At 48.1% G+C, this 21,083-nt stretch overlaps 2 protein-coding genes across 5 annotated transcripts; both read right to left on the bottom strand.

Annotated features, from left to right (window-relative positions):
* Window positions 1-46: 46 nt before the first annotated feature.
* On the bottom strand, window positions 47-16,442 carry LOC112235340 (zinc finger protein 687a). Of its 3 annotated transcripts, none has more exons than XM_024403767.2 (11): window positions 16,337-16,441; window positions 13,398-15,531; window positions 12,592-12,859; window positions 10,540-10,781; window positions 10,213-10,397; window positions 7,052-7,228; window positions 3,793-3,955; window positions 3,385-3,642; window positions 2,677-2,789; window positions 2,413-2,506; window positions 47-2,305 (listed from the first exon to the last, which is right to left on the bottom strand). In XM_024403767.2, the coding sequence occupies exons 2-11, from the start codon at window positions 15,513-15,515 to the stop codon at window positions 1,637-1,639; spliced, it is 4,287 nt and encodes a 1,428-aa protein (XP_024259535.2). In that variant the 5' UTR covers window positions 15,516-15,531; window positions 16,337-16,441; the 3' UTR covers window positions 47-1,636. The 3 variants fall into 3 exon arrangements, 2 of the variants coding, with proteins under 2 accessions (XP_024259535.2, XP_024259537.2); XM_024403769.2 differs by having other exon boundaries at window positions 12,604-12,859; XR_002951052.2 differs by lacking the exons at window positions 47-2,305; window positions 2,413-2,506 and adding an exon at window positions 2,880-3,235 and having other exon boundaries at window positions 16,337-16,442.
* A 403-nt stretch (window positions 16,443-16,845) lies between these two features.
* LOC121846139 (26S proteasome non-ATPase regulatory subunit 4-like) lies at window positions 16,846-20,697 on the bottom strand. Of its 2 annotated transcripts, none has more exons than XM_042319308.1 (10): window positions 20,590-20,697; window positions 19,073-19,213; window positions 18,796-18,910; window positions 18,632-18,718; window positions 18,483-18,551; window positions 18,176-18,391; window positions 17,907-18,015; window positions 17,578-17,709; window positions 17,437-17,501; window positions 16,846-17,316 (listed from the first exon to the last, which is right to left on the bottom strand). In XM_042319308.1, exons 1-10 carry the CDS (start codon window positions 20,613-20,615, stop codon window positions 17,140-17,142), a joined length of 1,137 nt encoding a protein of 378 aa, XP_042175242.1. In that variant the 5' UTR covers window positions 20,616-20,697; the 3' UTR covers window positions 16,846-17,139. The 2 variants fall into 2 exon arrangements, with proteins under 2 accessions (XP_042175242.1, XP_042175243.1); XM_042319309.1 differs by having other exon boundaries at window positions 17,437-17,498.
* Window positions 20,698-21,083: the final 386 nt, after the last annotated feature.

Raw genomic sequence — 21,083 nt, 5'->3', positions numbered from 1 at the left:
ATTGTTACAACTGACAGAAGCTCAAATGAGACTCAGAATATAATAATCACTTTCTCTGGGTATTTTATTAGAAATTCTCTACGCAAGAAAGAAAACATAGCATTGGGTTACAGGGGGAAAGAGGGCTGTGTGTTAACATTGTAATCTCTGAAGACTGAAGAAACTGGAGACACGCACACAATACCTTTATGAAAAGAGTAGAAGAGAACAGTTAACACCGCTGATTGGGTGACTAATCTTTAAGTTAAAAAAGTATCTTTTTATTTGATGTTTTACTGTAGTTCAACACGCCTTACATGCTTTTCTTTAGCATACAATCACTGTCCTCAACCCCTCACACCTCTCCTCCTACACCAGGAGTTTCACTATCACTCCATATCTCCCTCCCTCTCAGAGAGAGAAAGAGGATAGATGTCTAGTACTCATATTTACATGGTTATGGTTCAGTTGTGGTCAAGTACAACCACACTTTAGTAATGGAAGGGTCCAACCCAACCCCTCCAGGTTATAGAGGGTCATCTTGAGATGGGATGTTTCCTGATTCATTTGGAATTCCTGATGTTACAAGGCCAGATCAACAGGAATACTCTGCCTGACGTCTCTGTGGAGCCAATCTCATCCCTGATCATACTATATGGCTAGACGGACGGGGATGAGAATGGAGAACATTCAACAGACAAAGCCAATCCAGAGCTTACAATGAAAAACAAATACCTGCACATACACAAACCCTTAAATCAAATACTATGAACAAAACTATAAGAAAATCAATGCAATAGTGAGAATGAGAACTGGGACGGGCTCTACACAGAGAAAGACCAGTGGTGGCTGTCACCAATCCACTGTGAGATTCTGTGCTTGGATGAACCATAGAAAACTGAAACATTCAAATCAATAAGCAAATCACACCCCCATGTTGACTAGTCTCTTCCAACACCAGTCACATTCCCTGTTGATGACAGACAACAGAAACCTAATAGAACTCAGCTGTAGACTGACTGGTGGTTAACTGTCTCCATTTGAAAAAGTACACTTCTGAATGGAAGTGTTATTTGGTAATATAACCTGTAATAATCCGTTTCATAACTCATTTACAACCAAAGAGGTTGGTGGCACCTTAATTGGGGAGGATGGGCTCGTGGTAATGATTGGAGTGGAATCAGTGGAATGCTATCAAACACATGGAAACCATGTGTTTGATGCCTTTCCATGTGTTCCGTTCCAGCCATTATTATGAGCCGTCCTCCTCTCAACAGCCTCCACTGTTTACAACTCAGTGAGAAGATATTAATACTATCTCAGTTTAGACAGGTATAGCACCTGAGGTACTGCGTCCAGAATCAGTCAGACAAACACACACAGGTTATGGCTGTCATATAACAAATGTGACAGAAAATTAAATAAGAAAGAATTGAATGAAAACAACTGCTATCACAATGTGCTTGTGTGTTGGATAAGTGATGACAGGAACACACTGCTGAAGAACGGTTTACAGTGAAGAGCTTTCCTTCCCATACCTCCTCTCTCTTACTAAAATATCTGCAGTTTATAGTACTCTCTCACCCTCCTTCCCTCCAAAATATTATCTCCTCTCTCTCTCTCTCCTCCTCCTTCTCTACCTTCCCCTCCCTCTCTCTTAGACAGGTTTGTCTGTCTTGCGTGCGGTGATGAAGGCCATGCCGTGAGTCCTGAAGTGTGTGTTCAGATCCAAAACCTTCTCAAAGCGTTTCCCACACACCTTACACCCCACCCTGCCCTCCCCGTCCTCCCCCAGCGGTGTGGGGGGGTGAGACGAGGAAGAGGGAGACCCCGGCAGGGAACCCCCTCTGGGACTCCCGTCACCGTGGTTACCGCCATTGCCGGGCGATGGTGTCAGGGAGCAGTCGTTATGGCCGTGACGGCTGTGGTTGTCAGGGGGCGTGTCTCGAACCCTGTGGCTGATGAAGCGGTGGCGGGAGAGGGAGGGGGAGGAGGCAAAGCAGGCTCCACACTGTAGACACTGCAGGCTGACTCCTCCCCCCAGGGCCTCGGAGCGGTGCTGGGGGATGTGGTCCAGGAAGACGGCGCGGTCCTCGGTGGTGAAGCCACACGGAGTACAGTGGAACCCAGACTCTGGCTGGGGAGGGGGGGCAGAGGAGGTGACGCGAAATCTCTTAGCAGGGATGATGCCCTCGGTCACATCGTCCTCTTCCTCCTCAGTCTTCAATCCACCTCCTCCGTCTTCCTCAGCTGAAACAGTGAACGGAGGGTTGGAGCCTCCGTCCTGCTCCGAGGAACTGTCGGCCCCTTCTGCACCCCTCCCTCGCTGACAGACAGACAGAGAGAATTAGAGTTAATGACATTTAGCATTAATAACCGGTCTTCCTATATAAAGGCTGCAGTCGGTAGTTGTGAGAGAAAGTGGAACTGTACCTTTGTGTCCAGAGCTGACATGCCGTGTCTCAGCTGGACATGTCTCTCCAACACCAGTCTACTGCTGAACGTCCTCTTACCCTCACCACACAACCTACACACACAAACACACGTTAGGGTTTAGTGTAGGGGTTAAGGTGAGATACAGCTGTTGTAGGGTAGTATAGGGGTTAGCGTGTAGTGTGCATACTTAGTGGATGACTCATTTAGACTCTGACGTGGGGGTAGGGTATGTAGGGGTTAGGGTGTAGTGTGCATACTCACCGGCAGTGGAAGGCTCGTTTGATGCCCTTGTGTTTGACTCTGATGTGGCGTCTGAGGCTGGACGTGGAAGAGAAGGAGTTCTCACACAGACTACATGGGAACTTCTTCAGGATCTACACAAAACACAGGCACCTTACAGTGAACAGTCCCCTCAGCTCCCCTATTTTAAAAACAGAAAGGCTACTAAAGACAATGATGCTTACTGAGGAAAACGGCTGAAAATCTGTTCTTCAAAGAAAAAAAAGAGGGCAAACTTTCCTGGATCCCTCCACTTCATGTGAGAGGTGACTGTGCTCCAGAACTTTAGATATACATGATATGACTTTATAACCTATATGATCGGGCCCAATCCCAACTTGAGAAACACCTGGGGAGCTCAAAGTTGAGCAGAAATAAACTCTGATCGTATTTTGATGGAAGAACGTAAGTGACGTATTAAGCATAACTTTTCTCAAGTGAGGATTGGGCCTGTGGTGATTAGGTGATTCATTTAAGGGCCAGTTAGGGATTAATTTTGGGCAGGACTGGGCCCGTGGGCCGGCAGTAGAGTAGGCCTGACCTAGAGGGTCAGAAGATACAATGGATCACTGATCAGTTAGAACCGATTCAGAATCAATCTACTGTACTGCACATCAAACAGTATATCACTACTGCATGAAACATTTAACTGTCTTTATGTGTAGTCTATGTGCAGGCTATGTTCCTGACCTTGCCATGCTGCTCGGCCATATGGGTAATGTAGTCCTCTCTGTCAGCGTAGCGGGCGTGGCAGGGAGCACAGCTCCACCCTGGGCTTGTCTTACTGCTCTCTCCATCCCTCTCTTCCCCCTCCTCTTCCTCCCTTCCCCACTCCTCTCCGTCAGAGCTCTCTGTCTTCACCAAGCTACGCACCCGGGGGGGAGGGGCGGGGGAGGGCGCCACGGCAACGGGAACTTCCTGTTTGACCGCAGGGCCTCTGTGAGTAGTCTGAGCAAGGGAAGGGGAAGGAGGATAGAGAAAGGAACACAGCAGATAGGGAGATGGAGGAAAGTTAAGCTATATTTCATATCAACAGAACTGACTGACCCAAACCTAGTCTGGAGAAGGACTGTGTGAGAGGGGAACCCATAGATGTACCTTGATGTGCTCCAGCATGGAACTTCTCTGCGCGTAGAGCTTGGGGCACTCAGGACACTTGAACACATGCACCTTCTGCTTGACTAGGTGGGTGTCAAAGTGGACGTACAGCAGTGGCTTCTGGGTAAATACTGTGTCACACATCACACACTTGTAGATCATCCTGTAAGGAAGGAGTGAAGGGTATAAGCTTCAATGCCACACAACACTCCGTCCGTGGCCTCCAACTGCTCTTAAACGCTAGTAAAACTAAACGCATGCTCTTCAACCGATCGCTGCCCGCACCCGCCCGCCCGACTAGCATCACTACTCTGGACGGTTCTGACTTAGAATATGTGAACAACTACAAATACCTAGGTGTCTGGTTAGACTGTCAACTCTCCTTCCCAAACATACTCTCGTAAAACTGACTATCCTACCGATCCTCGACTTCGGCGATGTCATTTACAAAATATCCTCCAACACTCTACTCAGCAAACTGGATGCAGTCTATCACAGTGCCATCCGTTTTGTCACCAAAGCCCGATATACCACCCACCACTGCGACCTGTATGCTCTCGTTGGCTGGCCCTCGCTACATATTAGTCGCCAGACCCACTGGCTCCAGGTCGTCTTTGCTAGGTAAAGCACCGCCTTATCTCAGCTCACTGATCACCATAACACCCACCAGTAGCATGCGCTCCAGCAGGTATATCTCACTGGTCACCCCCAAAGCCAATTCCTCCGTTGGCTGCCTTTCCTTTCAGTTCTCTGCTGCCAATGACTGGAACAAATTGCTGAAGTTGGAGACTTATATCTCCCTCACTAAATTTAAGCATCAGCTATCTGAGCAGCATACCGATCGCTGCAGCCGTACACAGCCCATCTGTAAATAGCCCATCCAATCTACCTACCTCATCCCCATATTTTATTTACTTTTTTTGCACACCAGGAATGCTACTTGCACATCATCATCTGCTCATCCATCACTCCAGTGTTAATTTGCTAAATTGTAATTACTTCACTACTATGGCCTATTTATTGCCTTACCTCCTTACTCCATTTGCACACACTGTATATAGATTTTTATATTGTGTTATTGACTGCATGTTTGTTTATTCCATGTGTAACTCTGTGTTATTGTTTGTATCGCACTGCTTTGCTTTATCTTGGCCAGGTCGCAGTTGTAAATGAGAACTTGTTCTCAACTGGCCTTCCTGGTTAAATTTAAAAATGTAAATTTAAAAAATCTGAGAACACAACCAGTGAGTGTGTACATACTTGGCCTGTCCTCCAGTGTGTGTGTACATACTTGGCCTGTCCTCCAGTGTGTGTGTGTACATACTTGGCCTGTCCTCCAGTGTGTGTGTGTACATACTTGGCCTGTCCTCCAGTGTGTGTGTGTACATACTTGGCCTGTCCTCCAGTGTGTGTGTGTGTGTACATACTTGGCCTGTCCTCCAGTGTGTGTGTGTGTACATACTTGGCCTGTCCTCCAGTGTGTGTGTGTACATACTTGGCCTGTCCTCCAGTGTGTGTGTGTGTACATACTTGGCCTGTCCTCCAGTGTGTGTGTGTGTGTGTGTACATACTTGGCCTGTCCTCCAGTGTGTGTGTGTACATACTTGGCCTGTCCTCCAGTGTGTGTGTGTACATACTTGGCCTGTCCAGTGTGTGTGTGTACCAGTCCTCCAGTGTGTGTGTGTACATACTTGGCCTGTCCTCCAGTGTGTGTGTGTACATACTTGGCCTGTCCTCCAGTGTGTGTGTGTACATACTTGGCCTGTCCTCCAGTGTGTGTGTGTGTGTGTGTGTGTACATACTTGGCCTGTCCTCCAGTGTGTGTGTGTGTACATACTTGGCCTGTCCTCCAGTGTGTGTGTGTGTCCTCCAGTGTGTGTGTGTGTACATACTTGGCCTGTCCTCCAGTGTGTGTGTGTACATACTTGGCCTGTCCTCCAGGCCTGTCCTCCAGTGTGTGTGTGTGTGTGTGTACATACTTGGCCTGTCCTCCAGTGTGTGTGTGTGGCCTGTCCTCCACATACTTGGCCTGTCCTCCAGTGTGTGTGTGTGTACATACTTGGCCTGTCCTCCAGTGTGTGTGTGTGTACATACTTGGCCTGTCCTCCAGTGTGTGTGTGTACATACTTGGCCTGTCCTCCAGTGTGTGTGTGTACATACTTGGCCTGTCCTCCAGTGTGTGTGTGTGTCCTCCAGTGTGTGTGTGTGTACATACTTGGCCTGTCCTCCAGTGTGTGTGTGTGTACATACTTGGCCTGTCCTCCAGTGTGTGTGTGTGTACATACTTGGCCTGTCCTCCAGTGTGTGTGTGTACATACTTGGCCTGTCCTCCAGTGTGTGTGTACATACTTGGCCTGTCCTCCAGTGTGTGTGTGTACATACTTGGCCTGTCCTCCAGTGTGTGTGTGTCCTCCAGTGTGTGTGTGTGTACATACTTGGCCTGTCCTCCAGTGTGTGTGTGTACATACTTGGCCTGTCCTCCAGTGTGTGTGTGTACATACTTGGCCTGTCCTCCATACTGTGGCCTGGCCTGTCCTCCAGTGTGTGTGTGTACATACTTGGCCTGTCCTCCAGTGTGTGTGTACATACTTGGCCTGTCCTCCAGTGTGTGTGTGTACATACTTGGCCTGTCCTCCAGTGTGTGTGTGTCCTCCAGTGTGTGTGTGTACATACTGTGTGTGTGTGTACATACTTGGCCTGTCCTCCAGTGTGTGTGTGTGTGTACATACTTGGCCTGTCCTCCAGTGTGTGTGTGTGTACATACTTGGCCTGTCCTCCAGTGTGTGTGTGTGTACATACTTGGCCTGTCCTCCAGTGTGTGTGTGTGTACATACTTGGCCTGTCAGTGTGTGTGTGTACATACTTGTGTGTGTACATACTTGGCCTGTCCTCCAGTGTGTGTGTGTGTACATACTTGGCCTGTCCTCCAGTGTGTGTGTACATACTTGGCCTGTCCTCCATACATACTGGCCTGTCCTCCAGTGTGTGTGGCCTGTCCTCCAGTGTGTGTGTACATACTTGGCCTGTCCTCCAGTGTGTGTGTACATACTTGGCCTGTCCTCCAGTGCCTGTCCTCCAGTGTGTGTGTACATACTTGGCCTGTCCTCCAGTGTGTGTGTGTACATACTTGGCCTGTCCTCCAGTGTGTGTGTGTGTACATACTTGGCCTGTCCTCCAGTGTGTGTGTGTGTACATACTTGGCCTGTCCTCCAGTGTGTGTGTACATACTTGGCCTGTCCTCCAGTGTGTGTGTACATACTTGGCCTGTCCTCCAGTGAGTGTGGGGTGCTGGGTGTTGATGTGGCTCTGGGCGCTGGGGGAGGACTTGAAGGCCATCGGGCAGCTGGGACACTTATGGAACACCTCACAGTGGGCCGTCTGGATATGGGACTTGACCGAGTTTAACCCTCCGAACACCACCTGACAACTAGAACACCTGCAGACAGACAGAGAGAGAAACATCGTTGTAGATGTTGTCCCTAAACACTGATTCAGTGTCAGATATTTCTTCATCCTCCTAATGGTTAAAGCATGGGTTGGTGGCTGTTGCGGTGACTATATTACCAACACACTGGCAGTCACGAGTCATGACCACAGTAAAATTCCACGTAATTGTTGAGTCATGGTAATCTCCTCTTATGCACTCTGGACATGTGTTAATAGTACTCAAGACTCTAACTACCATCAGGTCCTAATTGCCTGGTACTCAGGGCTCTACTGTCCCTCCATCAGGTCCTAATGGCCTGGTACTCCGGGCTCTACTGGCCCTCCATCAGGTCCCAATGGCCTGGTACTCCGGGCTCTACTGTCCCTCCATCAGGTCCCAATGGCCTGGTACTCCGGGCTCTACTGTCCCTCCATCAGGTCCTAATGGCCTGGTACTCAGGGCTCTATCGTCCTCAAACTACTCTGACATCAATGGAAAATATAAATCAAACACTAATCATCAAAACAGTAGGACTATCGTACTTTTAAAACTCACTGTGATAATTCATTTGAAGAAAGAAGTTCAACAGCAGGTTGGACCAGTGCAAAAATATGGTCGTTGTGGATGTTGTTTCAAAGCCTAACACAACGAAATGGACAGCGCTTTCTTCACACATTAGAGCTTATGCATAAGGCTTCTATTATGAGCCCAAGCCTTTTATACAATACATAGCAATACATAGCATACAGCATATTATGCACGGTAGAAAAACATAAAACAAAACTGATTTAAGATGTCTTTGGTACATAATTGGTCTAGCTTATACTACAAAATTAAACTAATTCTAGTAATGGCCTTTCAGTGTGGGCTGTATTATTATGCATACTGGATGCTACGCTCCAACATTTCTATCCATGAGTCTGGAAGAGAACGTATAGACCTAGGCCATGTTGCTGCTTCATTTGTCGGGCAGGGCAGCTTACAGTTAGCCTACAATGATAGTGAATTTGATTTTGAATAGCCTAGTAATAGTGCATTTTTTATATTTTCATAATTAATTGGGTGACACATTACCTTTAGCTATACAGAATCTCACCACCATGCGTTTCCATCTCCTCCCCTATCTCCAGCGCGCAGACGGGCTGTCAACAGTTTAGTGAAATATGTTTCATTGCGAAAATATGTCACTACCGATGTTCTCAAACAGATTTCACTTGGTTTCTCAAATATAGCACTGGGTAGCTACAGGAACAGGGCTGGAGAACCCATGGCATACAGAGTTTGGGAGGAATAGCACCTGTAGGGCAGCCAGAGCATGCCTGTAGGACCTGTAGGGTAGCCAGAGCATGCCTGTAGGGCAGCCAGAGCATGCCTGTAGGGCAGCCAGAGCATGCCTGTAGGGCAGCCAGAACATGCCTGCCTGTAGGGCAGCAGGAGCAGAGCATGCCTGTAGGACCACCAGAGCATGCCTGTAGGGCAGCAGGAGCATGCCTGTAGGGCAGCAGGAGCATGCCTGTAGGGCAGCAGGAGCATGCCTGTAGGGCACCACCCTGTAGGGCAGAGCATGCCTGTAGGGCAGCAGGAACATGCCTGTAGGGCAGCAGGAACATGCCTGCCTGCCTGTAGGGCAGCAGGAGCATGCCTGTAGGGCAGCAGGAGCATGCCTGTAGGGCAGCAGGAACATGCCTGTAGGGCAGCAGGAACATGCCTGTAGGGCAGCAGGAGCATGCCTGTAGGGCAGCAGGAGCATGCCTGTAGGGCAGCAGGAGCATGCCTGTAGGGCAGCAGGAGCATGCCTGTAGGGCAGGAGGAGCATACCTGTAGGGCAGCAGGAGCATGCCTGTAGGGCAGCAGGAGCATGCCTGTAGGGCAGCAGGAGCATGCCTGTAGGGCAGCAGGAACATGCCTGTAGGGCAGCAGGAACATGCCTGTAGGGCAGCAGGAACATGCCTGTAGGGCAGCAGGAGCATGCCTGCAGGGCAGCAGGAGCATGCCTGTAGGGCAGCAGGAACATGCCTGTAGGGCAGCAGGAGCATGCCTGTAGGGCAGCAGGAGCATGCCTGTAGCAGGAGCATGCCTGTAGGGCAGGAGGAGCATACCTGTAGGGCAGCAGGAACATGCCTGTAGGGCAGCAGGAGCATGCCTGTAGGGCAGCAGGAGCATGCCTGTAGGGCAGCAGGAACATGCCTGTAGGGCAGCAGGAACATGCCTGTAGGGCAGCAGGAACATGCCTGTAGGGCTGCCAGAACATGCTCCTCAAACAATGTTTGATGTGTGGAGTGAAATAAGTGTTGTTATATTTATTTCTCAGCTGCTCATATTAAGCACATGCTCCGCTATAAAATCCAAGTAGTCTTCAAAACAGACCTGCGGGAAAGCATGCAGCCTCCATTCACTATTGGAGTGCATACAGATTAGAGGTCGACCGATTATGATTTTAAAGTTCTCAAATAACTCAAAATCTAGAATATAGGACCCGTTTCAAATGATCACTTTTATGCTCAACATAGCTACTTCATACGCGAACACACTCTGTAATGGGATTTTTTCCTCCCCAGCTAAGTTCAATTATACTGTTCTTTACTATCAAATCATATAAAATAAAAGGCATATATTGTCAGCTAAAAGCTAAATTAACAAGCCTACAGCCTATGGCATAGAGCTTAGCCAGATAACATAGGCCTACAGTAGCCAAACTCAAATTCTATTCTTCTGAAATATATTTTCTTCAAATCAAAATGTTTTAGACCTGACTAAAATAATCAATTTATTGTGATGGTGTACATTACATAGACTTTTTATATATTGACGTTCCAAAGGTGCACATGTTTACGTTAAATACCGGTCAAATTCCTTGAGACCGGCAGACTTCTGCAAAATTTCATGACCGCTACAGCCCTATTTGGTGGTAAGGTAATCTGATCCTAGATTAGTGTCTACGGGAGTAACTAGGTTTGCTTCAACCACAGAGGGAGTGAGGGGTGAAAGGTCACCGGTATCCGATGCGTCGTGTGAAATGGAGACAGGCCTCCTCCAAATGGGATTGAAAGGCTGGCTGCTTGGCCACACCCCCACACTCTGGGCAGACATGGGGGGGGCGGGGGTTGTGGATGCGAGCGTGAGCAGAGGCACTGCAGCCATTAGGAAGGAGCATGGGAGGAGAACACTCCGTACAGGACTGGAGGGAGAGAGAGATGGGAAAAGGAGGGTGCACAGGTCAGTAAGGCAGGTACTCCTAAAGCCATGAAACAAGATATTACATACAGTGTCTAGACTGAAAATTCCTGTGTATTTTTGAACACACACACTGCTCTACTCACAGTGTTAAGGGCTGGTTTGACCTCTTGGAAGTGGGCAGCCACCTCAGCCTTGCTGCAGAACTGCACCTTACACTCAGGACACTTGTTATTGGTGTACAGCAACGGCTCTGTCGCCTTCTTACTGATGATTGGCTGCTGCAGTTGCGGGGCGGGGCTCAGGGTTGCCGGGGTCACTGCTGAAGTCACAGCCGGAGCAGAGGACGCTGGGACAGAGGAGGTGGAGAGGTAGGGAGAGAGCATGCCTGAAGTAGGCATAGAGAGATGGGGAGATAGATAAGGGAATATAGGGGAAGGGGAGTGAAAGGTAAAGAGGAAAAAAAGAGTGAGAGGTAAAGAGAGAGGTGGGGTAGATAGGTACTGATAAACAGCGCTGCACTAGTATTCATAAAGCGTCTCAGAGTAGGAGTACGATCAGGTCCCCCCGTTTATATAATATTCATTATGATCTCAAAGTCAAATCTGATCCTAGATCAGCACTGCTACTCTGAGATGCTTTACAGTGCATTTGAAAAGTATCCAGACCCCTTGACTTTTTCCACATTTTGTTACGTTACAGCCTTATTCTAAAATGTATTACATTATTTTTTCCCCTCATCAATCTACACACAATACCCCATAATGATGAGGTGTAAAAAGGTTTTTAGAAATAATTGCAAATGTATAAAAAATGTAAAACAGAAACACCTTATTTACATAAGTATTCAGACCCTTTGCTATGAGACTCCAAATTGAGCTCAGGTGCATCCTGTTTCCAATGATCATCCTTGAGATGTTTCTACAACTTGATTGGAGTCCACCTGTGGTATATTCAATTGATTGAACATGATTTGGAAAGGCACACACCTGTCTATATAAGGTCCCACAGTTGACAGTGCAAGTCAGAACAAAAACCAAGACATGAGATAGAAGGAATTGTCCGTAAAGCTCAGAGAGAGGATTGTGTCGAGGCATAGACCTGGGGAAGGGTACCAAAAAATGAACAGTGGCCTCCATCATTCTTAAATGGAAGAAGTTTGGAACCACCAAGACTCTTCCTAGAGCTGGCCGCCCGGCCAAACTGAGCAATCGGGGGAGAAGGGTCTTGGTTAGGGAAGTGATGGAGAACCAGATGGTCACTCTGAAAGAGCTCTAGAGTTCCTCTGTGGAGATGGGAGAACTTTACAGAAGGACAACAATCTCTGCAGCACTCCACCAATCAGGCCTTTATTGTAGAGTGGCCAGACAGAAGCCTCTCCTCAGTAAAAGGCACATGACAGCCAACTTGGAGTTTGCCAAAAGGCACCTAAAGGACTTTCAGACCATGAATGCCAAGCGTCACGTCTGACGGAAACCTGGCACCATCCCTATGGTGAAGCACGGTGGTGGCAGCCTCATGCTGTGGGGATGTTTTCCAGCGGCAGGGACTGGGAGCTTAGTCAGGAGCAAGGGAAAGTTGAACAGAGAAAAGTATATTGATCTCCTTGTCGAAAACCTGCTCCAGAGCGCTCAGGACCTCAGACTGGGGCGAAGGTTCACCTTCCAACAGGACAACAACCCTAAGCACACAGCCATGACAACACAGGAGTGGCTTCAGGACAAGTCTCTGAATGTCAATGAGTGGCCCTGCCAGAACCCGGACTTGAAGCCGATTGAACAGCTCTGGAGGGACCTGAAAATAGCTGTGCAGCGACACTCCCCACCCAACCTGACAGAGCTCGAGAGGATCTGCAGAGAAGAATGGGAGAAACTCCACAAATACAGGTGTGCCCAGCTTGTAGTGTCATACCCAAGACTCAAGGCTGTAATTGCTGCCAACGGTGCTTCGGCAAAGTAAAGGGTCTGAAAACTAATGTAAATTTGATTTTTTAGACATTTGCAAACATTTCTAAAAACCCGTTTTTACTTTGTCATTATGGGGTAGTGTGTGTAGATTGAGGGGGAAAAACAACTTAATCCATTTTAGAATAAGGCTGTAAACTAAAAAAAAAAGTGAAAAAAGTCAAGGGGTCTGAATACTTTCCGAATGCACTGTATGTATACAGTCCTAGGTGAGATATGAAGGTAATAGCTCACAGTCTCTCTCACCGATGGGAGTGGTGTCCTGTTGGCCTATCATCTGCTCTACACTGACAGGTCTCATGACCAGGTGGGAACACTGCATGACCAGTCCCCTCTCCTTGTGTTCCCTGGCGTGGAGCAGCAGGCTGCACTTGTTGAAAAATGCCAGCCGCTTGGCACAGTGGTTACAGGTCACCTCGATCCTCAGGGACCGCCGGTCGTAGTGGCGGGCCAGGCTGCGCTCCAGGGCAAACGCATCGCCACACTCCAGACAGCGGTAGCCCTGCGACGCAAAGGAAGAACAACATGAATACAATACCTATGTCGATGACATGTCTCTAGATACAATGCATATTCATTGGTCTTGTATGTATTTGCTGGTGCATGGGGATTAATATGTGCCCTTGAGCGAGGCACTTAACCCTAATTTGCTCCAGGGGTGCCGTAGTACTATGACTGACCCTGTAAAACAACACATTTCACTGCACCTATCTGGTGTGTGACCATAAAAAAAAACACAACATAAACAAGAGCGATTTATTGATCTACAGAACACAAGGTCTAACAGAAATTGGACATGCGCTTTTATCCCAACCACTACTAGTGCAATATTGAATCCATGCCGATATAGACCCAATAACCTTAACTCTGGACCTCAAAGCCAGTTCCACTGTGTTTTTTCATTGTTCCCATCTAATCAGGGACCGATTTAGACCTGGGACACCAGGTGGATGCAATTCATTATCAGGTAGAACAAAAAAGCAGCAGGCTCCAGACCTCATGGTGTAAGAATAACCCTAATATAGACCTGGGTCTGTTACCTGTGCAGGCAGAGGCAGGTCCCACTCCGGTGGTAGTGGTGTACAGAGGTCTGGTCTGTAGCTGGGCAGCAGGTTCTTGCTGTTGAGGATCTTGTTGAAGGCCTCCACCAGACTGGACTGGCTCCTGGAGATAATGGCTCCTGTACTGTTCACTATGGAGGCTGGTCTACTTCCCACCTGAGGGGTGAGGAGGGGGGAGGGGGACACAGACACACCCCCATTCAGGGTCTTCTGACCTAGGCTGCGCACGCCGGCCCCCCCTGGACTGAATCTGGGGGAGGAGGAAGAGGCGGAAGAGACAGAGGGGAGGGCTGCTGACTTGGTGATGCTGACAGCCGTAGCCGACACTTTGGGCTTGTTGCTGTCGGCGGCCATCTTGTTTTGGGCCTTGCTGGCGGCCATCAACATGGCAGTACTTGCATCCTGGAGTGTAGACACAGGCAGGAGGCTGCCACCCTTTGACTTCTGCTGCGGAGGCTGCTGAGATGCCACCCTCTTGGGCCGGCTGAGGACCTTACGACTCCCGGGGGAGGGTTTGGAACCATCTGCGCCTTTTGAGGGGGTCCCCCCTGCTCCTTTGGATGCTACTCGTGTCACTGTCCTGGTGATGCTGCCTGTAGGGGTCTTGACTGTTTTGATTCGGACTTTGAGTGGGCGAACGGGGGCTGTTGGTGTTGTCGTAGAATTGGCCGGAGCCGTCTCCGTGTCTCCTGTTTGTCTTCCATCCACAACCTCCATCTTCTCACTGTTGTCTGACCTGCACCCCAGGCTAGGCTCACTCTCCATGGGCTCCTCTCCCTCTCTAGCCCCCTGTGGAGATGATGCTGAGGTTGTTGCAGGGCTGGAGCTCCTCTTGGACACAGTGGACATAGCAGAACCTGTCTGGTCAGGTGGGGGGCTCTCTGGTGAGTCCCTCTCCTCGATCACATGTTCCGGGTTTCTTTCCTCCATCACAGGGCTAGAGATGGGTCTGGGGTTACTGAGGGCGGCAGCCAGCCAGGACTGACAGGCCTGGGACTGGGCAGGAGGAGGGGAGGGAGACCTGGGGGTGGAGGGTACTTCATCTGGAGGGGGCGGTTTAGAGCTGGAAGATGTCTGAGAGATGGAGGGAGGGGGTTTGGAGGAGAGAGGAGGAGGGCAAGAGAGGAGAGGAGGGGAGGAGGGAGTTGGGGAGCTGAACAGCTCTGAAGAGGACACTTGGCGGTGTCTGCGTGGAAATTTGGGAGGGGAGCACATGGGAGAATCTGGGCTCTCTTGGATCACTAGCGGGCTTCCCAAATCCGGTTCAGAGTCGTCCTCATCCGAGTCCATGATGCGCCTCACCCCCACTCTCAGGCTTCCGTTGGAGGGAGGGGGGTAGGAAAGAGGCCCGGGAGGGCACAGAGTGTCCTCACTCAGGATGGAGGGAGGAGAGAGGTGTGGGTTGACAGAGAGTGAGGACGACAATGATGATGAGGAGGATGTGGAGGTTATAGGACCAGCAGAGGTATGAGAGGAGAGAGGTTTCCGTCTGTTGAGAATATTAACTGTATGTTTGGTTGTGCAGGCCGACCCCCCTACGCCTCCAATGCTGCCCCCTCCTTCACTCGCAGTGGGAGGGGAACAGGTTGACCAGAGCTCCCCGTTGGCCTGGCCCAACACCTGGCCCAGCCCCTGGTCTCTCACACTGGGCTCCAGCGTGACTGTGGAACCCTCAAACCCATTCTGGAGGAGAGGTTCTGAGGAGACCAGACCAGGCATCCTAGGAGCCAGTTGTGAATTCAGCAGGCCCCCCTTGACTCCCATCCCAGTCTCCACCTCATGTTCTGTCCCACTGCCCCCAGGGCTGTCCCCATCCTCTTCATCAGACCCCTCAGTCTCTTCATAGGAGTCAGGCCTCACCCTGTTCTTAACAATCACACTGACCACTGGAGGCTCACTTTGGGAGTTGGGAGGGGAGTCAGTGGGGCTGGAAGGTCTTGGCGAGGGACCCCCGGCCCCCGACACGCTGCTCCCGACCTTCCCTGACCCCTCCCCACCCTCTTCTGGCGCAGACTGGATGGCCTCTTTGGCATCGATGTCTGGAATGTCGAAGGCTGCCAACAAGTCGTCGAAATCTGGGGTTTTCATGTCCCCCATTCCAGGATTACAAAACCTGCAGAACAGACACACAGGAGTGAGAAATAAACACTGCTGTCCCCAACCCAACCAAAGCCTGAGGCAGGACCGAATACTATGAATCTTGATAATTCATGATAAACGTAGATGTGACTTCCTGTTTTGAACGTGCATCATCATAATGTTGAATAGCCTATATTTCAGGTAGCTATGTAAGTAAATTACAAGAACCCAATAAACCTCACACCTGGCAAACTTGTTGAATGAGTTAGCAGTTAGAAGCAACCACTTTATTTGGAAGTCAGAAACTTATTTGAAAGTTCAAGTTCCCCTACTGCCCTCGTGTGAACTGGCTACTGCGCTAATGTTAGCAAGTTAGTACAGCAAAGGCAGCAAGAAAGACCGATAGCTAGGCCTAATTTTCAGACAGCGTTTTTTCCCCTTGTTGCACATGTTTCATGCAGTGCAGCTGTACTAGCTAGCTATTCTCGCTGAGTTTGCGAGAACACAAAATGTGGATATTTTATCCACAGAATGTGTATTTAGCTATGTAGCTAGCTACCACACTGAGCTGTCAACCACCTCGGCCAACATACACTAACTAGTTACGTTCCCTTCTAGCATTCCTCTGACCAGCTAGCGTAGCTAACATTACTTAGCTAGCTAGAATTTTCTACGTCGTCGTCAAAGCAATGAAGCCTTTTAACGCCTGCTTTTCAGGTATTTAAACCTTACAATTGGAAATTATTTAAGAACATTCATTTGAATAAGTGGTTTATACGGGTATGTGACAAGCAGAAATGTATATCTAGTTTTAAACGTGAAGGAAATGGTTTGTTTACCTGGCTCTTCGGTTCCCGACTTTCCTTTTTGACGCATGAGTTGTTCGTCACCAGAAACGACGGGGGAGATAGGTCCTGCCAGGTTCATAACGTGTCAACTTTGGAAGCTGTGTATGCAATTTGCCACACTCCTGACGTATATACGTGTTATATTGTAATGCATTGTTCTTGATCTGGCGAGTGTTGGCTATCATTTCTTGAAAATGGCAGTGGTATAATCAAATAACCTTTATGGCACAATGTCCTCCAAAGCCAAGGGCATGCTTTTCTTGCAGGGACAAAATTTAGACAATGTAGCTTGTTTCACAAAGCATGGCTTTTCAGAAAGACCTAGTTACACGGGGATAGTTTGCAATAAAATCAATGTTTAGCTGACATTTTTATGCTAAAAGTCAAGTTCATATTCCACCACATCTGTTGTGTAGTCATCAATGGTTTGTACGGGTATGTAAGGAGTGTGTACAGCATGTCAACTTTGGCACAAAACTCCACAACAACCAGCCGAGGTGTTCCCTTGAATTATGTAAATGTATTTATTATTATCAGCACATAAAATGTACACTTACTGAATGTGCTTGGGTTGATATAAGGTCCCACTTTAGTACAAACTTTTATTTTTTAAACATGCATCATTAACCTTGACACAACAAAGATAAAGAAAGCCCTATTCAACTGTTTGAGTATGGCGATACAAAAAAAACCTAGAGGTCCTCTGAGGTTACAGTTTGCACAACTATTATATTAAAGGAGCCATTGTCAACAGGTCAACACCAGGGTATCTATTATGTTTACTGTGTAAATGTTCATTTCTTCTTATCATCGTCTTTGTCTTTCTTGCTGTCAGGTTTGGATCCTGTCTGTGAGGCCAGCGAGCCCATGGCATTCCGGATGGCCTCGTTGTTGGGGTCGACACCCGGTAGGTTCTCCAGGACGCTTTGGAGGAACTCTGGGTCCTGCATCACATCATAGTCCTCCTCATCCTGCAGAGAGAGATTAACATACGCTAGAAAAACAAGAGCATTTGAGCATGTGTAACAAGCGGGATATGTCCGCTACACACGTACACTTTCATCTCAGTGGTGTGAGAGTGTTGGCCGTACCTTAGCACCCTCTGAGTCTACAGGGGCTCCTGTGTCCATGTCCATTGACTCTGCACCAAACTCTGCTGGGTAGGATAGGACAGATGTTACAGACTGACTGTGCCATGTTATAACTGGTTATAACAGGTGTATGTCACTGACCTCCACCCTGCATGGACATCTGTAGGGCGTAGGCAATCTGCTCGTCCTCCGTCATGCGGCTGAAGTCGGGCATAGCGGGCGTGGCCGTGTCAGCCTGGGGGACTGACATCTTCAGCAGAGCTTCGTCTGACTCTAGAACAGGAGGTGGTTAACAGTTTAGCCCCCCATATGCAGTGCCTCCCTCCAGGGAAGATCCAAGTACAGAGAGAGGAGAGAGATAATGGTGTATGGGCATTGGTTGGTTGCCAGCTATAGAGTGATTAGTTTGTAGGTAGAGGTTTATAGTTATGTGTACAGGGTGTAGATGGAGAGTTGTGTATTTGTCTCACCGTCAGCGGTAGGCGAGGGAACCCCGGCCTCAGTAGCAGACACCACTGCTGCCCTGCGAGTCTCATCCTCCTGCCTCTGTCTCTGCTCCTCCATAGACACCCTCAGAGCCTGGAGAAGGCACAGAGTGTAGAAAAAGTTCAAAGGAGGAAGATTGTAGCATACGATAATAACCATCCAAAAAAGAGGCAATGAGAGTGAGAGAGAACTAGAAAGTGTAAAAACAAGAGTGAGAGAGGATGATCAACCCATCTAGTCCTCCCCCTCTCACCAGTGCCAGCTCTGGGTCTGCACTGGGGTCCACTCCAAACTCAAAGTCACTGGACCCCAGGCCCAGCATGGCTCCTCCCTCCCCAGCAAGGATAGGAGAGGACAGCAGGGCATCAGCCAGACTGGGGCCTGGAGGCACTGTCACAAGGTGGGACCCTGCTCCTTCCTTCCCATTCAGAGTGTTGATGAAGGCCGTCAGCTTTTCTGTGTTCACCTCCTGGAGACCAAAAGGAGTTTATATAAGGGAGACAGTGATGGCTATAAAGAAATAATGAGACCAGATAAATATTAGGTAAGATATTTGGTACCTCCTCTCCAAAGTTAATGATGTCCACACTGACTTTCTCTTTCTTTAGACGCTTTGCCATTTTCACCAGCTAGAGAGAATGTGACAGGAAATTATGTCAGAGGGGACATGCATGCAGTTATCAACACACTGCATTGATAGAACACTTACATCCTTCTCGTTGTCCTCCACTGGGCTGCCCACAAAGGCAATTATACGCATCTTGTGGTTCTTCCCCTGTCTGTGCTTCAGAGCCAACTGGGAGAGGAGAGGACACAGGGTTCAGTGTCGTGACATACAATAAGCTGAAGTGTATTGTTGTGTAGTATACATACATGTGCCACTCTGATGCCTGTGCAGAAGCTGATGTTTCCACGGGGCTGGACAGCGTGCAGTTTAGACAGTATCCTCCCCGCGTCTGCAGTCAAGGTGGTCAGCACCTCACAGTTACTGCGCAGAGAACAATAGTTACTAAACATTTCTTACACTCGATCACTAAAAATAATCACAAGTATCCAGGCATCCTGTAATATCTAAATGATGAATGTTTAACATTTTTGTTGCGACCATAGGACAAGCACAAAGACACATCTCACACACACAGCTCCTTACTTGGCCATGGTGATGAGGCCCACGTTGTTCTCAGGGTTGCTGCGCGTCTTGGAGTGGCACACAATGTTGACAGCATCTTGCTGGGCCTGAAGTCTGGTGGGGAGGAAGTCTCCATTCCTCATATACTCACTGTTGTCCACACTGAGGCGCACAGACAACACAGTACATACATACGTTACACAGTGTAGCATGTAGGCCAGGGAGGGGCAACTCCAGTCCTCATGGGCCAGAGTTGTCACACCTTTCCCCCCCATCCCTACAGCTGATTTAGAGATCATGATTAGTTGATTATTGGAGTCAGACGTGTTAGCTGGAGCAAAAGTGTGACACCAACTAGGCTCCCGAGGACTGGACTTGCCCATCCCCGATAAAGGCCCACTAGAGCAGGGTTTCCCAAACTTGGTCCTGGGGCCCCTCCTTGGGTGCACATTTATTTTTTTGCCCTAACACTACACAGCTGATTCAAACCACCAAAGCTTGATGAGTTCATTTGAAATCAGCTGTGTAGTGCTAGGACAAAAAAACAAAACGTGCACCAGGGCTGAGTTTGGGAAACCCTGTATTAGAGCACAGTGACAAGGTGGCTGGTATTATATCTATATTTAGAACAGGGTTGCATAAATGAGTTAATGCTGCCATTTGTACGTTTTTGGGCACACAGACCAAATTCACATAGAAATGTGAGTTATGTAATTCTCATTGAAAGCAAGTATTTTACGTTTGGTTTTGTACACCAGCTTCAAAACAGCTGAAAATACAATATGTGGTTATGGAAAATATATTTCGCAGTGGTTTAGATGGTACAGTGATGCTCTACACTATACTTATAATTTGTTTGTGACAAAACTAACTATTAGAATTTTAGCAACCCCATTTCTGCAACGTGCATCTAAGTGTCACCTTTAACTGGCAACAGTAACATTCTGCCAACCGTTTTCCCCAACCAGGACTCTCCATTTTACCCCCTTCTCCCATACTACTGCTAATCCCTAGACAGACTGATGGTAGAGGACATATTCAAGTGCCCAGCTAGCGAATGTTGTCGATGTTGACATAGCTTTTATCCAGAACAGCTTACAGTAGGCATAAACAAAGACTGGGGTAATCGTTTACCGAACCTTATGTTTAAACTACTGCCTTGTTCACCAAATAACAAAGAATACTAGCTAGCTAATGATACGTTTCGGGATGAAATCCTTGCTACATTGGCAAAATCCATCACGACCTTACTTGAAACAACTTCTCGGAGAACATCTTGCGAACTAAGCTGCTCTAAATTCTTTGAATTATTTTATTGCAATCACAACCGTTTGCATGTCATAGCGAAGCTAGCATTAGCAAGCCAAAAATGACTCAGGAAAATGGCTAGGATTGCTGGCCGGACGTGTTTACATAACTGTTAACGGCAATTTCATGATAAAAAAAAAGACCCACGTTCACATTAAACTAAACAAACTCTTCCTCTTACTTAGTTTAAAGAATAAAACATATGACAATTATTTTTTTCTTTCCCTTACCAGACCATAGTACTTTCGAGCCCCATCTTGGAATCTTTTTGTTGCTACGTCACCAGAACTGATGGTCGATGGGAAATGCAGCTCGGTCCAAAAATATCTGTGCATATATTTGTTGACAATGACTTACACGTACACCACAGGAGGTTGGTGGCACCTTACTTGGGGAGGACGGGCTGATGGGAATGGCTGGAGCATAATTAGTGAAATGATATCAAATACATCAAACCATGTAGTAATTCAGTAATTAGTGTAAATAACTCATTGTGGAACCAATACCACCCTCTGTGCCCTTCCTTCCCAGCCATTATGAGCAGCCTCCACTAACATACATTATGGACCAAGAGAGACTGTAATCCACATTTTGGTTTGGTTTACTGAGCAGGGAAGCTGAGCAGGGTTATCAGGGTCAAAACATTCAAAAGAGCACAACTTTTGAGGGCCATGGTTGGAAATAGCATCAACAAGATATACATTGAGCTTTTTACAAAGAGGGT

This window comes from Oncorhynchus tshawytscha, unplaced genomic scaffold (genome assembly GCF_018296145.1).
Source record: "Oncorhynchus tshawytscha isolate Ot180627B unplaced genomic scaffold, Otsh_v2.0 Un_scaffold_17_pilon_pilon, whole genome shotgun sequence".
Taxonomy (NCBI): domain Eukaryota; kingdom Metazoa; phylum Chordata; class Actinopteri; order Salmoniformes; family Salmonidae; genus Oncorhynchus; species Oncorhynchus tshawytscha.
Note: the sequence above shows the minus strand (reverse complement) of the source record. Positions and strands in the feature narration are given on the sequence as shown.